This window comes from Aricia agestis, chromosome Z (assembly GCF_905147365.1).
Source record: "Aricia agestis chromosome Z, ilAriAges1.1, whole genome shotgun sequence".
Classification (NCBI taxonomy): Eukaryota; Metazoa; Arthropoda; class Insecta; order Lepidoptera; family Lycaenidae; genus Aricia; species Aricia agestis.
In genome coordinates, this window is record NC_056428.1 from 1283494 (window position 1) to 1298714 (window position 15221).

At 34.9% G+C, this 15221-nt stretch overlaps 1 protein-coding gene across 2 annotated transcripts in view; it reads right to left on the reverse strand.

Moving 5' to 3' along the window:
• The window catches only part of LOC121739317 (knirps-related protein-like), a 69861-nt gene that overhangs the window by 17267 nt on the left and 37373 nt on the right, over positions 1-15221 (reverse strand). Inside the window, exons 1-2 of one of the 2 annotated variants that reach the window (XM_042131708.1) lie at positions 3053-3145; positions 2300-2377 (exon numbers count right to left, since the gene is read on the reverse strand). In XM_042131708.1, the coding sequence (XP_041987642.1) occupies positions 2300-2377 (78 nt within the window). In that variant the 5' untranslated portion in view covers positions 3053-3145. Of the gene's footprint in view, positions 1-2299; positions 2378-3052; positions 3146-15221 lie in introns of those variants that run through there. The other variant, XM_042131707.1, reaches the window with a different exon arrangement.

A 15221-nucleotide genomic window follows, 5' to 3' on the forward strand; every position in this document is an offset into this window, starting at 1 on the left:
TTATCATCAATCATTTTTAGGGTTCCGTACCCAAAAAAAACGGATCCCAATTACTGAATTCATGCTTGTCTGTCTGTTTATCTGTCAGGCTATGTTTAAAGTGTTTAACAGTTAGACATTTTTACACATGATATGTTACTGACGAAGCTAAATAACAAGAATACGTCTATCACAAGAGAATATGGAAGCTAATTGGTTCAATAATAATAAACGTAATTTTTGTGGTTTATACAGAACCCTACGTACCTGTGTCAGAATCACACTTCGCTGGTGCTATCGGTGAACGTTTTGGTAACAAGTTAGTTTATGATTATATTTACATCTTCACTAATAAACACACCTTAGATCTAAATGTAGTGACAGCCTTGCAAACCTGTACCTACATTGTTCGAAAACATCTTTAGGTTGTTTAGATCTCGATCTAAAATCGCGAAAATATAATATGTAGCCGTTTTTATGAAAATTTTCTGATTGCTTTTGTTGTTTGGGCTATAATTGACTGCCATGCTTTCTGCACGCATTTAAATATTTCGTCGTTTGTGACGTAGTCTAAGAGCCATAACATCTACGCCATCTCGTTTCCCTACGAAACAGTACTCTACGTAGTCTAAGAGCATAGTGATGCTGATCGTGTTTCCCCGTGAAACTAGTCTGTTTCCCGCGTCCTGTGGTGGGTTCCGCGTGACGCAACTGTATTGTTGTTCCACATCAATGGACATACCTCGCCGGTACATTTACATAACACGCACTTGTTACCTCACTGATACTAAGAAATTAGGGTCCTTTTATTATAATATGCCATTTTATCAACAAACCTAAAAATGTAGATGAAAGTTCACTGCCGCTTGCTACGAATAAAATTAAATAGTAGTTATTACTATATTGCATCGAAATAGCAACAATAATGTAATTTCAATGGCCTACGTGTAGCCATAAAAATTACCTTAATAACTATGTGAAATATATCTTTGTATTTAGTCCTATTCTCCGATTCCCAGTATCGATTCGCTTTAATATCGATTTACATGATTCAAAACCTAGTAAACGTACCATAATATCTTTAGTGCTTTAATATTCAATAAATAATGTAACATTAATAACTTGTAAATTGATACATCCATATAAATTTTAGTGCATAATGAAATTTGGTCCGGGTACGGTACCGGTGGGCCATAATGCTACCGACACTAACACAACTACTTATAGAATACATAAAATATGTGGAAATATTATATGTAACATACATTACTATGTTATGTATGTTACATATAATTACAGCTACAATATTGGTTTAATAACTTTAATATAATTGTACATATTTGATGTGTTTTGATACTTAAATATGACTTAAATTAAGTTTTTGATGACTTTTAGCTGAATAAATATCGGTATGTAGACTGGAGAGTGTTGACAAAAGAAAAACTAATGGGTGAAGGAATTGGTATTATTCAGTATTTTAAATTTCTGAATTGATTTAAATGATATTTGGTCTGAAAATACTTGAAAAAAAAAATGTAATAGTATATGCTCATATGACGGAAAATGCGATCAACTAATTTCAACGCGGACAAAGTTGCGCGTAATCCAGATCATAAAACCTCTTACACGGCTATAACCGTTATGGCGACCGTACTTGGACACAGAATCCAAAATATCTCAATTATATATCACTCGGTATCTATTAATTAATATGATTTTCTAAGGATTGTTCTAATTAGGAGCGTCAGCAAAAAAATCGTAACGGAAACGTTGCATGCCGATCGAGTTATCGGCGTGCATCGCCCGGATGGACCTCGGCAGGCGAAAATGGGTTCCTCCTCCTACACTCGACGTGGCGATAAGGTGCAAAATTCCGCGACGGGACAACCGATCAATCAATTAATATTAGGTCGGATGTTATGTTTGTTGTAATGTGGATCGGTAATTCGTTACCGTTATATCATTTCCGAAAATGACTTTAGCGCCTTTAAAAAAGGAAACTGAAAATGAAGATATACCGCAAGTATCTATTCTGCACCATGTTTTTTGTTGCCTACCTTCAAAGTAAAATTTTGGCCATCTTTATTTAACAGTGAAACATTTAATGGGAAATCTGTAACACCAACTGCAGGTGAGGAGTTTAAATTATAGTAATTTATGGAAATAGATGTCAAAAGTTTTTGTCAATTTTTTGCACACCGTACTTAATAAATCAAAACGTTTAGAGATCTAGTTATTGCAATCATGCCTTATTTGCAACACCTTTGGTCCTTGCGTTGATGGAATTTTTATTTTTTTTAAAGAAAAATAAGGAAATTACCTTGCATCCTTCGCAGGTGAATGCTCCAAAATGAAACCCTGCCGCGGGCTCCCCGCAGACTTTGCACTTTTGATTCATCTGAAAAAAAAAAAAAAAGAAATGTCAAATTTAAATAGGAAATTAAAAATTATAAAAACACTTTCACTGCAATTAGAATAATTAGCCGACACAGTTTTCTAAACATGGTGGTAAAGTGTACATTATTTGATGTACAAAATGTGCAATTGACAATAATTCACGATATAGCCAAATAAAATATTAAATTATTACACACCTTAAATTTCTATCACAATTAAAATCTAACAGGAAAAGTTACGACGACTATGCAACGGAAAATAATACGGTTTCTATTTAAAGTGCGGAAAATTTTCAATCACAAAACAAAACGTGGCACAGATATTATTATTATAATCCATCTTAGACAAAATAACAATAGCATACGGCTTTGCAAAAACTTAATCTACATAATTTATTTTTTTACGCACACAGGCAAAAAAAAAAAACGCTTTATCTGTGATTGGACTCACACATGAATGAAAAACTGACCTCACTCTTATTTGTAGAACTGTGTGTAAATTTTCTTTGTCTGAGATGTCAATATGAAGTTTTGTGCCTGTCTTGACTATAGCCACGATGCCACATGTTATAGAAATCTAACAACCTCACCAATAAAGATTATTACGCAGCATAATATTATTATGGGCTCGCTTTTTTGTAATATTTTTATTAGAAAGACGATAAAAATTACATCACCTGCGCCCAAACCACGCGTCTTAAATCTAAAAAAAGAACTGAAACTAAAAAATGTCCACCTTATCAGCTCACATTAAAATCGCCACACAAATCTAATTCAGTGTTAATACTCCGTGACCGCGGTTAATTCCGAGCCGTGGTATTGTACATAATTGTGGTACGATTTAATTAATCCGTGTAACTGGAACCGTGGAAAATGGAAATGATGAGAAAACTCGACGAAGAAAAACTGGCCCTTTATACAAGTCCTTTTCTTTATCGCTTCTTTATAGAATCGATCGAATTCGACTCGTCTAATGTCAATTCCATACATTTTGATCGGCGATTTTATAAAGAAGCGATAAAGAAAACGTCTTGGCTTTATACGTGGGAGAGCCATGCTTCGGCATGAATGGGCCGGCTCGACCGGAGAAATACCACGTTCTCACAGAAAACCGGCGTGAAACAGCGCTTGCGCTGCGTTTCCCTTCCCTACCCTCCCCTATTCCCTTCCCTTCCCATCCCTACCCTCCCCTATTACCCTATTCCCTCTTAAAAGGCCGGCAACGCACCTGCAGCTCTTCTGATGCTGCAAGTGTCTATGGGCGACGGAAGTTGCTTTCTATCAGGTGACCCGTTTGCTCGTTTGCCCCCTTATTTCATAAAAAAAGGCTTCGGGTACTTGCATTCGATAGAGCAGTAAGCGAAATTAGATGTCGAAGATGAAAGGGATTTAAAGCAGCGCTTTGCTAGTGTTTTGTTAATAAAACGGGTAATGGGTATATTCTCAAGATGAGTTTAAGTCCATACAAATATTATTATTAGTGCGAAAGTGTCTAGCTGTCTGTTACCTCTTCACGCCTAAACCGCTGTAGGAAAATTCGTTTTCTGAGTATGGAGATATTTTGAGTCCCGAGAAAGGACCTAGGATACTTTGAAAAGTATCCTAGGTCCTTTCCCGGGACTCAATTATATTCACAATATATTGTGCGGGACCCGTACTTTGGGTGAAACCCAAAGTACGGGTCCCGCACAATATACAGGCGCAACGGAATTGCGGGCGTCATCTAGTAGCACTCAAATAAATTAAGAAATTTTGCAACAGGAAACGAGCCGATGATGCTGAAATATGGCTAAGAGGTATGTCAGCTTAAAAACAAAAATTTGCTCAAAATCGGTCCAACCGTTTAGATGGTTCGATGCCACGAATAGTCACACAGACATCTCAAATTAATGGAACCGCTTTTTTTTCGTCAGGGATTAAAAAGTAAACACTTAACCATCGGTATCAAATTTGAAAACAATGTATCAGTGCTTACATAATATTTTCGCGTATAAACAACGCTAATCAGGATCAAAACGAAGCGTAAATCTCGCAGCGGGTGCTTATCGTGGCATCACCCTTAAATTAGACCGAGCGATGCCCTGATGATTTGTCAGTATTGTCGCTGCGAGTAAGGGTAAGGATATATTAACGAGAGAACAGATTTTTTGGACTGTCAGTGATGCTTCTTTCTTATCCTTTTTTAAACATTTGTAAGATAAATATAATTTGTAACGTCACAATTCATTATTTTAAAACATCTTTTTACATTGCTTTCAAACATATTGTTCACAACGTTGATTCGTTATGAACAATATGTTATCTTAATTCTAATGTGCCGGATTCATTGGAGTTAAATTTTGAACTCATTTGAATTTCAATTTAACATTTAATCGATAACCAGTTAATTAAAACCATCAATTAATTGTAGATAAGAAATATTAACGAACCGCTATTTAAATGAATTCTGAACATTACTTAATATATTTTTACGATCGGTTGAATTTTATGTATGACATTTACGTTTGAATTAGCTAGATACTAAATAAAATTTGTAATCTAGGTTTATCTAGCAATATGAGCTAGGTATCGAGGATATACCTTATTAATCGACTACATGTTGGCATATTATGATGGACAAACAAGGCAGTTGATAATGTGTAGAGGGTCCTATTCGTCTTTGCCCAAGATCTATACTAATGGTACTCACTGTAGTACAATCATAGTCATTCGTTCTTAGATGACGTCCAAACTCCAGTGCGCTGAAAGTCGTTTATCATGCGGGAACTTAACTTTTTCTGTCACAAAAACTATCTTATGTCCTTTCCCGGGACTCAAAGTATGTGCATACCAAATTTGATCACAATCGGTACAGCGGTTTAAGCGTGAAGAGGTGACACATAGACAGACATACACACTTTCGAATTTATACTATTAATATGGATGATGGGGTAGGAAAGTATTTTGTGTGTGTGTGTATTGTTGGACCTGTTTCAGATATTATTAATAAGGCAAATCTAATAACAGCAAAGTATGGACATAATAAAATTAGATCAACATTTTAATGCCAATTATAAAGAAATAAAAATGTATCTACGTTTGACCGTCCGCCAATTTAATGGTTTAGGCTTAATTTATTGTGAATAATTAATTTTAATGTTCAATAAGATGGTAATGATGTAGTAAAACTGCTAAAAGGTGCTAAATGTGATCCATATCAGATCGTGGAGATAATGCTACTGAGTTGAGTAATGGCTACGTGCACCCATAGTAAGCTAGCGTAGACACTAGAGAGTAGAAGCAGCTTTTTATGACATGATGATGATAAATGTGAACCATGGATGATAAATGTGAATACTTGACCAATCAAACATAAATTTTATTGTAGGGGTATAACAAATTCGTATATATTTTTTTTAACTTCGCTATCAAAATAATTGAATACAAGTCTTGAAGTAAGGTCTTTAATTCTCAGTAATGGTCCAAAAGCCACAATGTCTATAGTTTCTTAAATCCATGAGTCATGACATCATCATCATAAAAACAAAAATGTCAGGTTATCTGTCGGTCAGTCCTAAAACAGTTTTCGCTACCGCCGCGGAAGCACAAACGTTTAACCTTATCGGAATTTACGACTCATAAAAGTACATTTTATGTCCGAATAATGATTTTATTTGAGCTTATTTTTAATATATTTTACCGCAAAAATTAAGCAAAGTTTCGAATATTTTAAAAACGGAAACTTGTGCAAGTGTTTGTACAGTCCAGTGACAGTTTCAGCGCAGTTTCAGTGCAGTTACAGTTTGACCGGAATCAAAGTTGTCAATAGATATTTTTTGTCAGTAAGTTACAGTCAACTACAGTGGTGTTACAGTGCAGATGCAGTTATACTCTATTCAGCAGTTTTAACTTCATGCGACATACGACGAACCTATCCTTTACTCAATTAAAATCGTTCACTGTAAAAAAATTGCTTCATATCTTTGAAATATTTTTAATCTTATCAAAGGGACATAGTCCAGGGGCTGACGGTGAAACAAGACCACTCGGCACGTTCACACCTTGTCACTAAGCCATCACCACGTCCGAGAGGAGTAATTAATCTGGTGATCGCATGTGTAGATCCGAGATAAGTAAACGAACCTGTGGTTTTTAATCGTCGATTTTCCGTTTACATGCCCGAGTGAACGTCAACCAGCGAGGGAATTTCAACCTTAATTTTAAGGGCGTAGAGTGCAAATCGGTGTGGTGATTTGAGACGAATATAGGTTGGTCCGGACCAAAAAATGTAAGCGCAACTGACAAATTAATTAAGTGGTACTCGAAGGGAATCGATCTGTCTCGTCTCGTTTCCTGCTCGAATACCCGCGATGTGTACTCGGACGTTTTTAAATTTTCGCATACGAGATCACTGACCGAGATCCGTTTAATGCGAAAATTCCAAAAGCGACGGGTGGAAAAAATGAGAATTATGTTCTTTACATTGTCGCGAAATCACTACATAGTATAATAAAAAGTCCCGCTGTCTGTCCTTATGCTAAAATTCTTTGAAGGATGCAACGGATCTAGATGTGCTCTATTTTAATAGAATTCAAGTGTAATATATAATTATTATATAGATGTTATGCAATATACATGTACGTATGTAGGCAAAACAACGTTTTCCGGGTCACCTACACTTAAATAAAATTATTCATTATATTAACATAAAAGTAAAACATTGATACATTGTCAAATCGTATTGTTTCGTATTTGCGAGATTTAAAGGTATTTGTAGCAAACAATAAGTAGTACAAAATAATGGATCTGCATACCTTCACGTCAATAAATCAAACACTTTATCACACCACATTCTAGACTTCTAGACTAGACCCACACAGTCAGACAATACCTTAGCTGATTTGTGGTCGCTCGCACTAAGTAGTATTAATAAATTGATATATACAATGACACATTGCTTATTTAGAGCCCGGTCTATAATTGTTTGTTCGACAGATGACATTTATTTGGCATAGTTACTAGTTGATCTTTTCAATAAGAACCTCCTTAATCTTAATAACACCATAATCAAAGTCATTAGGAATTATATCAGTTATTAATTAATAAAGTTTTTCACAGAGGAAACAGGTGTTATTTAGAGTTGTTTGTTACAGTTTAGTTTGACGATTCTGCATATCTGTAATTATTTAACGTAGCATCCAAACTGCACCGATTTTGACCTAGATTTTTGTTTAAAACTTTTATTGGGATATAGTTATTTTATATACGCTATAAAACTATATTCTTGTATACTATTGAATTAAAAATACATCAATTGCAATAACTGTATACAAAAGAAGTATTTGTATCGTAGTACAGTTCAGTGTTATTGCCTTTAAAACGCTCCACATTAGAGGCAATTGTTGCGCGCGTGTGAACGCCGCCCTGTCATTTGCCGGCCATCACCTGCGTGGGAAAGATCATGCCAATCACACTATCAGCGCATAGACTATACGTTGGGACTTGGGATCCACTGTCAGCGCATAGACTATACGTTGGGATCCACTGTCAGCGCTTAGACTATACTTTGGGATCCACTGTCAGCGCTTACACCATAGTTTCTCAACCTTATTTTGCTCACCGCCCACTTTGAGAATATGTTTTTTTCTAGAGCGGTGACCCCATCTTAATTTTACTTACCATCTGTTGTGAATTAAAACAGCTATTGCCACGATTATATTTAAACGTAAGATATTATATTATAGTCGTAAGATAGGAATATTACCCCTTTCATATTTCTGAGTTTTAAATGAAGAATGAAAGAAGAATGTTTCAATGGGAGTAATTAAAACGCATGCTTAGTTATATTGAGCAATATTTTGCATACGGTATATAATACGTGCATACGTGACAAAAATGATTACAATACTTAGGGGAGCCCAGCTCAAAGCGGCCATAGGAGGCAAAGCGGCCACCCTTAATATTTCGGTTATTTATAAAGGCAGAGCAACGTTGCTGCTCTGGCGCATAGTGAACATCCAGCCCCGCCTTGGCGGTTGGGGAAGGCGCGAGCTTGTAGCGCCAAAAATATTGGAATTGCACGTTTTATTAAAAATATGCAAGGTCAATTCTTCCTGTTTTAATTATTTTCTTGTATATTTGAATGCTTCTATTTTCCCGGTGTCGTTGCTTATCTATTTAGCTTTATCTATGTTGTTTTTATTCTGGAGTATGATAAAAAATGCGAAAGAAAGTTTAAAACAGATTGCCAAAGGGCAAAGCGGACCGGGCAAAGCGGTCAATAGGCCGCTAAGCTAAATGATAGTTTTTATATGATAATTACTTAAAACTATTTTTAGATGATGAACAAACTTATCAAAAGAAAACTATCCAGTCGTGGGAAGAGACTACGATGGCGCAGCTATTAAATATGTTTAACAAAATCGGGGTTCAGTCAAATTAGTAGAAAACAAACATAGTCATACTTAAAGGAGACATTTAAAAACAGGAATATAATATCGATAAAACAAAGTTTTATAGGTATATTTTGACTATTTTTATTTTATAAGAGTTAATCATTTTTTATAAAAAAATATTGTGATTGTTGGAAGATAAACTCCTGTTAAGAAACCTTAGAAACCGGGCAGAAGCGATCTAAGTAGTAATTTACAGAATTGTTTTTGATAAATACCTATTTTTGAACATTTTTAGCATTCATTTTATAAAAAATATATTTATTTAATAGAAAAAAATACCATTTCGTGTGAACATTTGGGCTGGCCACGCTGCCCTTACTCCCAACGATATCAAAATACGATCTAATTCTATGCTTACCCCTATGGCAGCCTCAGGCAAAGCGGTTTTTGTGGACTTCAAAATGATGAAGATTGAGTACAGAAATAGTTGAGGTTTAGCCGAATTCGGAAAAAGGCACCATTAGATAGGAAAAATTATTTAATACTTTTTAGTTCATATTATAAGGATGTTATTATTGTTTTTACCTTGGAAGTCGGTTTTAATTTTTTGTTAAAAATAATTTTCAAATTGAAAGTTAAGGTATAGTGGCTATATAAGGCTTACACTATACACTTTGAGCTGACCTCCCCTACCTACAATGACAAAAATTAAACAATATTAACTTTTAATTTACTTTAGTACGTGATTAGCGTGTATTTTTTGTCTTTATAGACTATATTTTTTAATCCACCCACGTCCCATCTGCGCCATCTCAATGCCCCCTAATTTTCTCTGAGTCTTCTACTGCCCCCCCGAAAGTCTCACACGCCCACAGGGAGGCGTTATCGCCCACGTTGAGAACCTATGGCTTACACTATACTCTCATATTACATTCAGACTATTTTGGACATCAACATTTTAAGATGGAAAACCTCAGTAGTGGTTGTCAAACTAATATGTATTCTGTGGTAGTGGGCATATCTTTAATAAAACTCACCGTTAAAAAAAACCTACAATTTTTAAGTTTGATCTCAAACCTTTGATGAATGGGATATTTGTATTTAAGGCTTTCTTTCTTCTCACAGTGAACCCAAGTGCCGAATAAAAATTTGATTGTGTTAGAATTTTTGTTATACGACCAATACTCCTATGTATAAGTTACAACTATAACCGTGGAGTAGGTGCAATATAATTCAATAACAATGAAGTATTTTGGTAATTGTTTACCTTGAATTACGATACTTTATTACAAATCAGCAAGTCACTACTGGGTGTACTGGCACTTGGCAGGTACTTGTCGCATTAACTCACTACCTATGTAATTATAGGGCATTATGCCTCAAGAGAAATAGGGTTTTTTTTTTTTTTTTATTATAAAATTGGGGCCGTCTATAGACTGTTCGTCCATATCCTTTTTTTGTTATTTTATTATTTAGATTTTTCGCACCAAGGATAATTGAAATAATGTGAATAATATTATGAATTTTAATTAATTGTGGTCCATCACGCCATGGACACTTTTTTTTTTTTTTTTTTTTTTTTATATATATATGTGTATATGTATATTTAATAGAATAGAGTATAATATGTTATACATATAATAAATAAATATATACATTTATTGTTTTATAAATTGCATAATAATAATATTAATGTTTTGAACGGTGAGGTCCCAGTCGGTGTGGCGGCCAGTAGATCCGACATTTTCCGATTTCCTTAGATTTTATGCTGCTCCACCCTTTGCCTTTAGATGTTGTGACATTGGCTTGGTGGAGAGGGGTCACTCAAGCTGGGTGGAGTTTCTAGGTTGTTAAAAAGACATCGTTCTGTGTCGAATCTACCCGCCATGTGGCTTAGGACTTTATCGTTCCTGTCTTTTATAGCCATTTTTATATTATAATCTCTTATGTGTTCGGTTGACACCTCCGTGGCTCTTTTTATGAAGCTTGCCACAGCGTCTCCATCAGTGTCAGTGTAATAGACACAGGTGTTAGTGTGCCGGGATATGGCTACAACTGCATGAGGAACGCTGTCATGGATTGCCAGCTTTCGGGACTTGGTCTGTATGATGATCACCGAGGGACTCGTTAATCCCTGAGCTTCATGGATTGTGAGGACGCGAGAGTCCGTTCCCGATCCATAGCCTGTATTAGTGAGGGCTGCTTTCTCCTCTTGTGTGTGGACAAGATACAGGGTATTTAGATTGGTTTTAGGTATTCTCGCTCCTGAATACTTCATTAGCTTTAGGGACCGCACTATTTCCTTCGATGAATAGATGTTATTATAGACCATGCTTAAGGCGTATGCCACATCCATAGGGCTCCTGTGTGTGCAAGACAACTCCTGGGTGATGCTGGTTACCAGGTTTGGACGAGTGTAATTAAGTTTAAAGAGGTTTTCACGCTCTATAAACGGGAGTTGGTTAATATCTCCAATGAGGATAACATCGTTGGCGCCTGTTAAGAGAAATAGGGTTGTAACTTTTCTAACTAAGATAAGACACCTGTAATATTTAAAAATAGACGTTTTAAAAAATGACTAAGTGTTGCTCGGAACCGTGTTACACCGAAATTAGTTTATTTCATAGGAACCTACATTTTCCTGGAATGGAAACTACCCAATGTCCTCTCCCAAGACTCGTAATATCTCCAGATGATATTAAAATCGGTTCATTGGTTTAAGCGTTAAAGGGTAACAGCCACAAAGACTCGGGAATAGTTTTTAAAGTTTTACAAAATATTTTGATACAAAAAACTGGTGACAGCCCTAACTATTGCCAAATTGTTGCATGAGTTCGGTCGGAGGCTTGAATACTAACTGTGTATTGTTACAAGTTGGGTTAGGACTTAGGACAATAAAATGACGTTGGACAGTTGAATACATGAATTAAAACGGTTTAACATACAATAATTTAATGCGTATTTTTTAACAGGCATTATTATATTTCTACCACTTAAACTCATGTAAAGCAGGTATCCAACCACATTTTCCTATAATATTTAAAGGATATATTATACTTAATGATTTTTTGCGGTGTTGCAAATCTTTTACAAGAATATTAGGCGAATGGCGATTAACGAAATAATAATTTTATGACCGTTTCTTCCTGATCCAGCTACCGTGTACATAAAATTTTATAGATAGGTTTTATTGATCTATTTTATAGTGTAACAAATTCAGATATCACGTCGGTTCACAGACTATTCAGAGTAAGTGGGCGCGAAGAATCAGTAATGCGCGGGAACACGGATAAAAAGTGTTTTATACTTTTTAAATTACGTGCGAGAATTGTGTGTTTTGCCACTTAGTGGTATATTGGTGAGACGAGTAGACATAATATTATGGATTTTTAAATTTAAGCTTTAAACATATTTTAAGTAATTATTTTCGTACTTATATAGTATATTTTATATAGTATAGTATTTTTATCGTACTTATTTTTTTCATAAAACTGGTATAATGTAATTAAGTATGACAATATAGTCCAAGATTTTGCTAAGGTTTAAGCGGAAGGGAGATACGACTCCTTGGTAAACACTCTAGAAAACTTCATATTAAGTAAATGTCTTTTATACGGACCTTTTGGTAGAGTCTCTGACAGAATTTAATATGTTTTTTATACAATAATAAGTCGAGATGGTGGCGAACGGTGGTGGATCATGGTCTTCCCACAAGAACGAACCATATAAATATTAAAAAAAGGTAATAAGGCAGTGTAATCAGTAATGGCGCATAGACAGAGCGCTGATTTCGTTTTGATAGGCGCTAATTTGTTCTGCTCTCGCACTTGGCTGACGACCTCATTGACACTGGGGTATCGTGATTTGACGATTGTAGGTTATTTTCATCGTGTGGCAGAAAAGGAGGAATATCACTGCCTCTATCACGCCACGCCGGCGGTGTATTGTGTAATCTCCCTTTGACTTATCACTTAGATATTTCGATCATTTACATTTTTTTGCCAACCCCTAAAGAAACTGTCACTTACAAAATGCCAGTTGTATCCGGAATGATTCGTAAATGTATTCATATCACAGAGGCGTAATAATTTAAAAAAATCATTCATACAAATAATAAAAAAACATAAAAATTGAATGAGATTGTACAAATTGCACGTGAGATTCGTAGATCATGAATGATCAAGCCCCTAAAATGATCGATGATCGAAGATCTACGTCACGGTGACCGAGCGTCGCCATGACAAATTGTTGTGACAAAATATTTCAACAGTTGCCTCATTTGTACAAACCAACCCCCTGCAATTATTGAAACTCACCTAGTATTTATTCATTTTGATTCGAATGACAACCGAAATTGTACCTTATTATGTGCGCTTAAAGTTCAATTTTTCATTCTACTGACGTTTGAAATATGCGACTTCTACTTAACAATCAAAATTCTACCATATAGCGTTTGTATAGAGTTGATTTTATAACAAGGGATAGGCAGGTCACCAATGACGTAGCAATCTGAAAATGTATGAATGAAACGGTTATGTAAAATCATTCGAATGTCTCGTTCGAAATTCAAAAATTCAAACCATCTGCGCTTAATCAATACAATCAATCTGAATGCAGAATTTAAAAATAGAATCATTAATTTTAGAATAAAATATGCGCATGATCGTTCGATTAAATTAGAATAAACTTCATTTATCATTGTAATAATCAGTATAATTTGCAAGTAACGTAAAAATTCTATATATTAAGCTCTACAAGTACATACTGTAATAAGTACATTAAAGTAATATGTAGCGACTAGCGATGCTACTTCCCAAGCTTCTCCGTCTGGACCGATAATGTTGAAATCTGTAGCTCCACCATGAGTTTAAAGCTAAAGTATTTATCGATAATCGATACCGACTACGTAAATATTTATTATGGCGATTTTAGTTCCGTAAGTAACCGCTAGAGGCGCTGTAAAATTTTCCACAAGTACTAAAAATTTACTTATCGAGTATCAGATAAATCAGATAAATACTATAGCTTTAAACTCATGGTAGAGCTACTGAGAATCGGCCAATACTATAGGTCCTGATACAGGAGATAACAATTGCTTCTTTTAAGGTATCATCATTTTTTAATGTTGGTGAAAGTAAGTTAATGGAGTAAAACTTAAATCAATCTTGTTATGGAGTCATATTTGTTACAAAAAAATTAAACAAAGCGTTCCTCTGTAGACAGAGACGTGGGCAGAAACTACATATTATTCGATATTATTATGTACAAACGATTCTTTCGCGTGTATAATTTTTCGATGATCGTAAATGACATCGATTTAGGATGGAATGTTAATCGTCGTCTCGTAATTGGATATCGATATTCGATAATGAGATTTCATCGATATCCCATCACTATATGGCGCCGTTTATGTATAACAGTTTAAACTTTATTTTGTGTCGTATTATTTATTGTGACACCTCCATTTTAGTGTTGTGCAACATTACACATTGTTATCGATAAAATTGTATAATTTAACGGCTTTATGATTTTTATTTCTGATAGTATTTCTAATGTGATGCATCTATTGACTATATTTCAAATGGAAAGTATAATATTATAATTATAATGATTTAAATATTGTACAGAACTCTATTCGTTTTAAAAGTTTTAAAACAAAACCGAAATGTGATGTATCTTCATGCTTAGACCGCTGAAGCAATTTTGATGAAGTTTTTTATGGATATAATTTGAGTTCTACAAAAGAAAACAATATATTTTTTATCTCGGAAAATGTTTAGCTCAAACACGAATGATTTTCATTCAACGAACTTGCGGCCATCTTAATTTTAAAAGACGATAGTGATACTGATGATTACGAAATGAATTTTTAAGCCATTAGTTTAGTGGCGTTATGATAGTATAATTAATAGCTAGTTATACCGATTTATATCGTTATAATTGCGACGATACCTTCTATAAATAAACCAAATCGTGATCAATAGACGTAAGCCGATTATAATTGATATAATTTTTGTATATCCAAGCTTAACCAAGGTTGTTAGAATGACTTATGACTTTTATTCTATTTTGTTGCCTAATTATACGTATACTAGCTTCATGTAGCGTCTTTGAATAGGAATGCTTGAAATAGGATTCCCGATTCCCAAACCATGTATGTCGTTTCGATTGCTGGCGGTTTCGCTCAGGCAAGAGCATTTGCGCACGATTTGACATAGCCTGTAGTCGAAATACATTCGATGCTTGAGAGTCGGGCCCCTGACAATCAGACGACGCTTCCCTTTTACCCCCTTCGTAATTAAAAAACTCTTTTTTAATTCATCTCTTGATTACCTTGAGTCCACATAATATATAATGTTATCTCATACACAGTTCATACATTGTCACATAATATATTATTAATCGAGCAGAATAGAGCACCTCCATACTAAAAAGCTATTAAACGATTATATGTCTATTTTATCGACGCTAA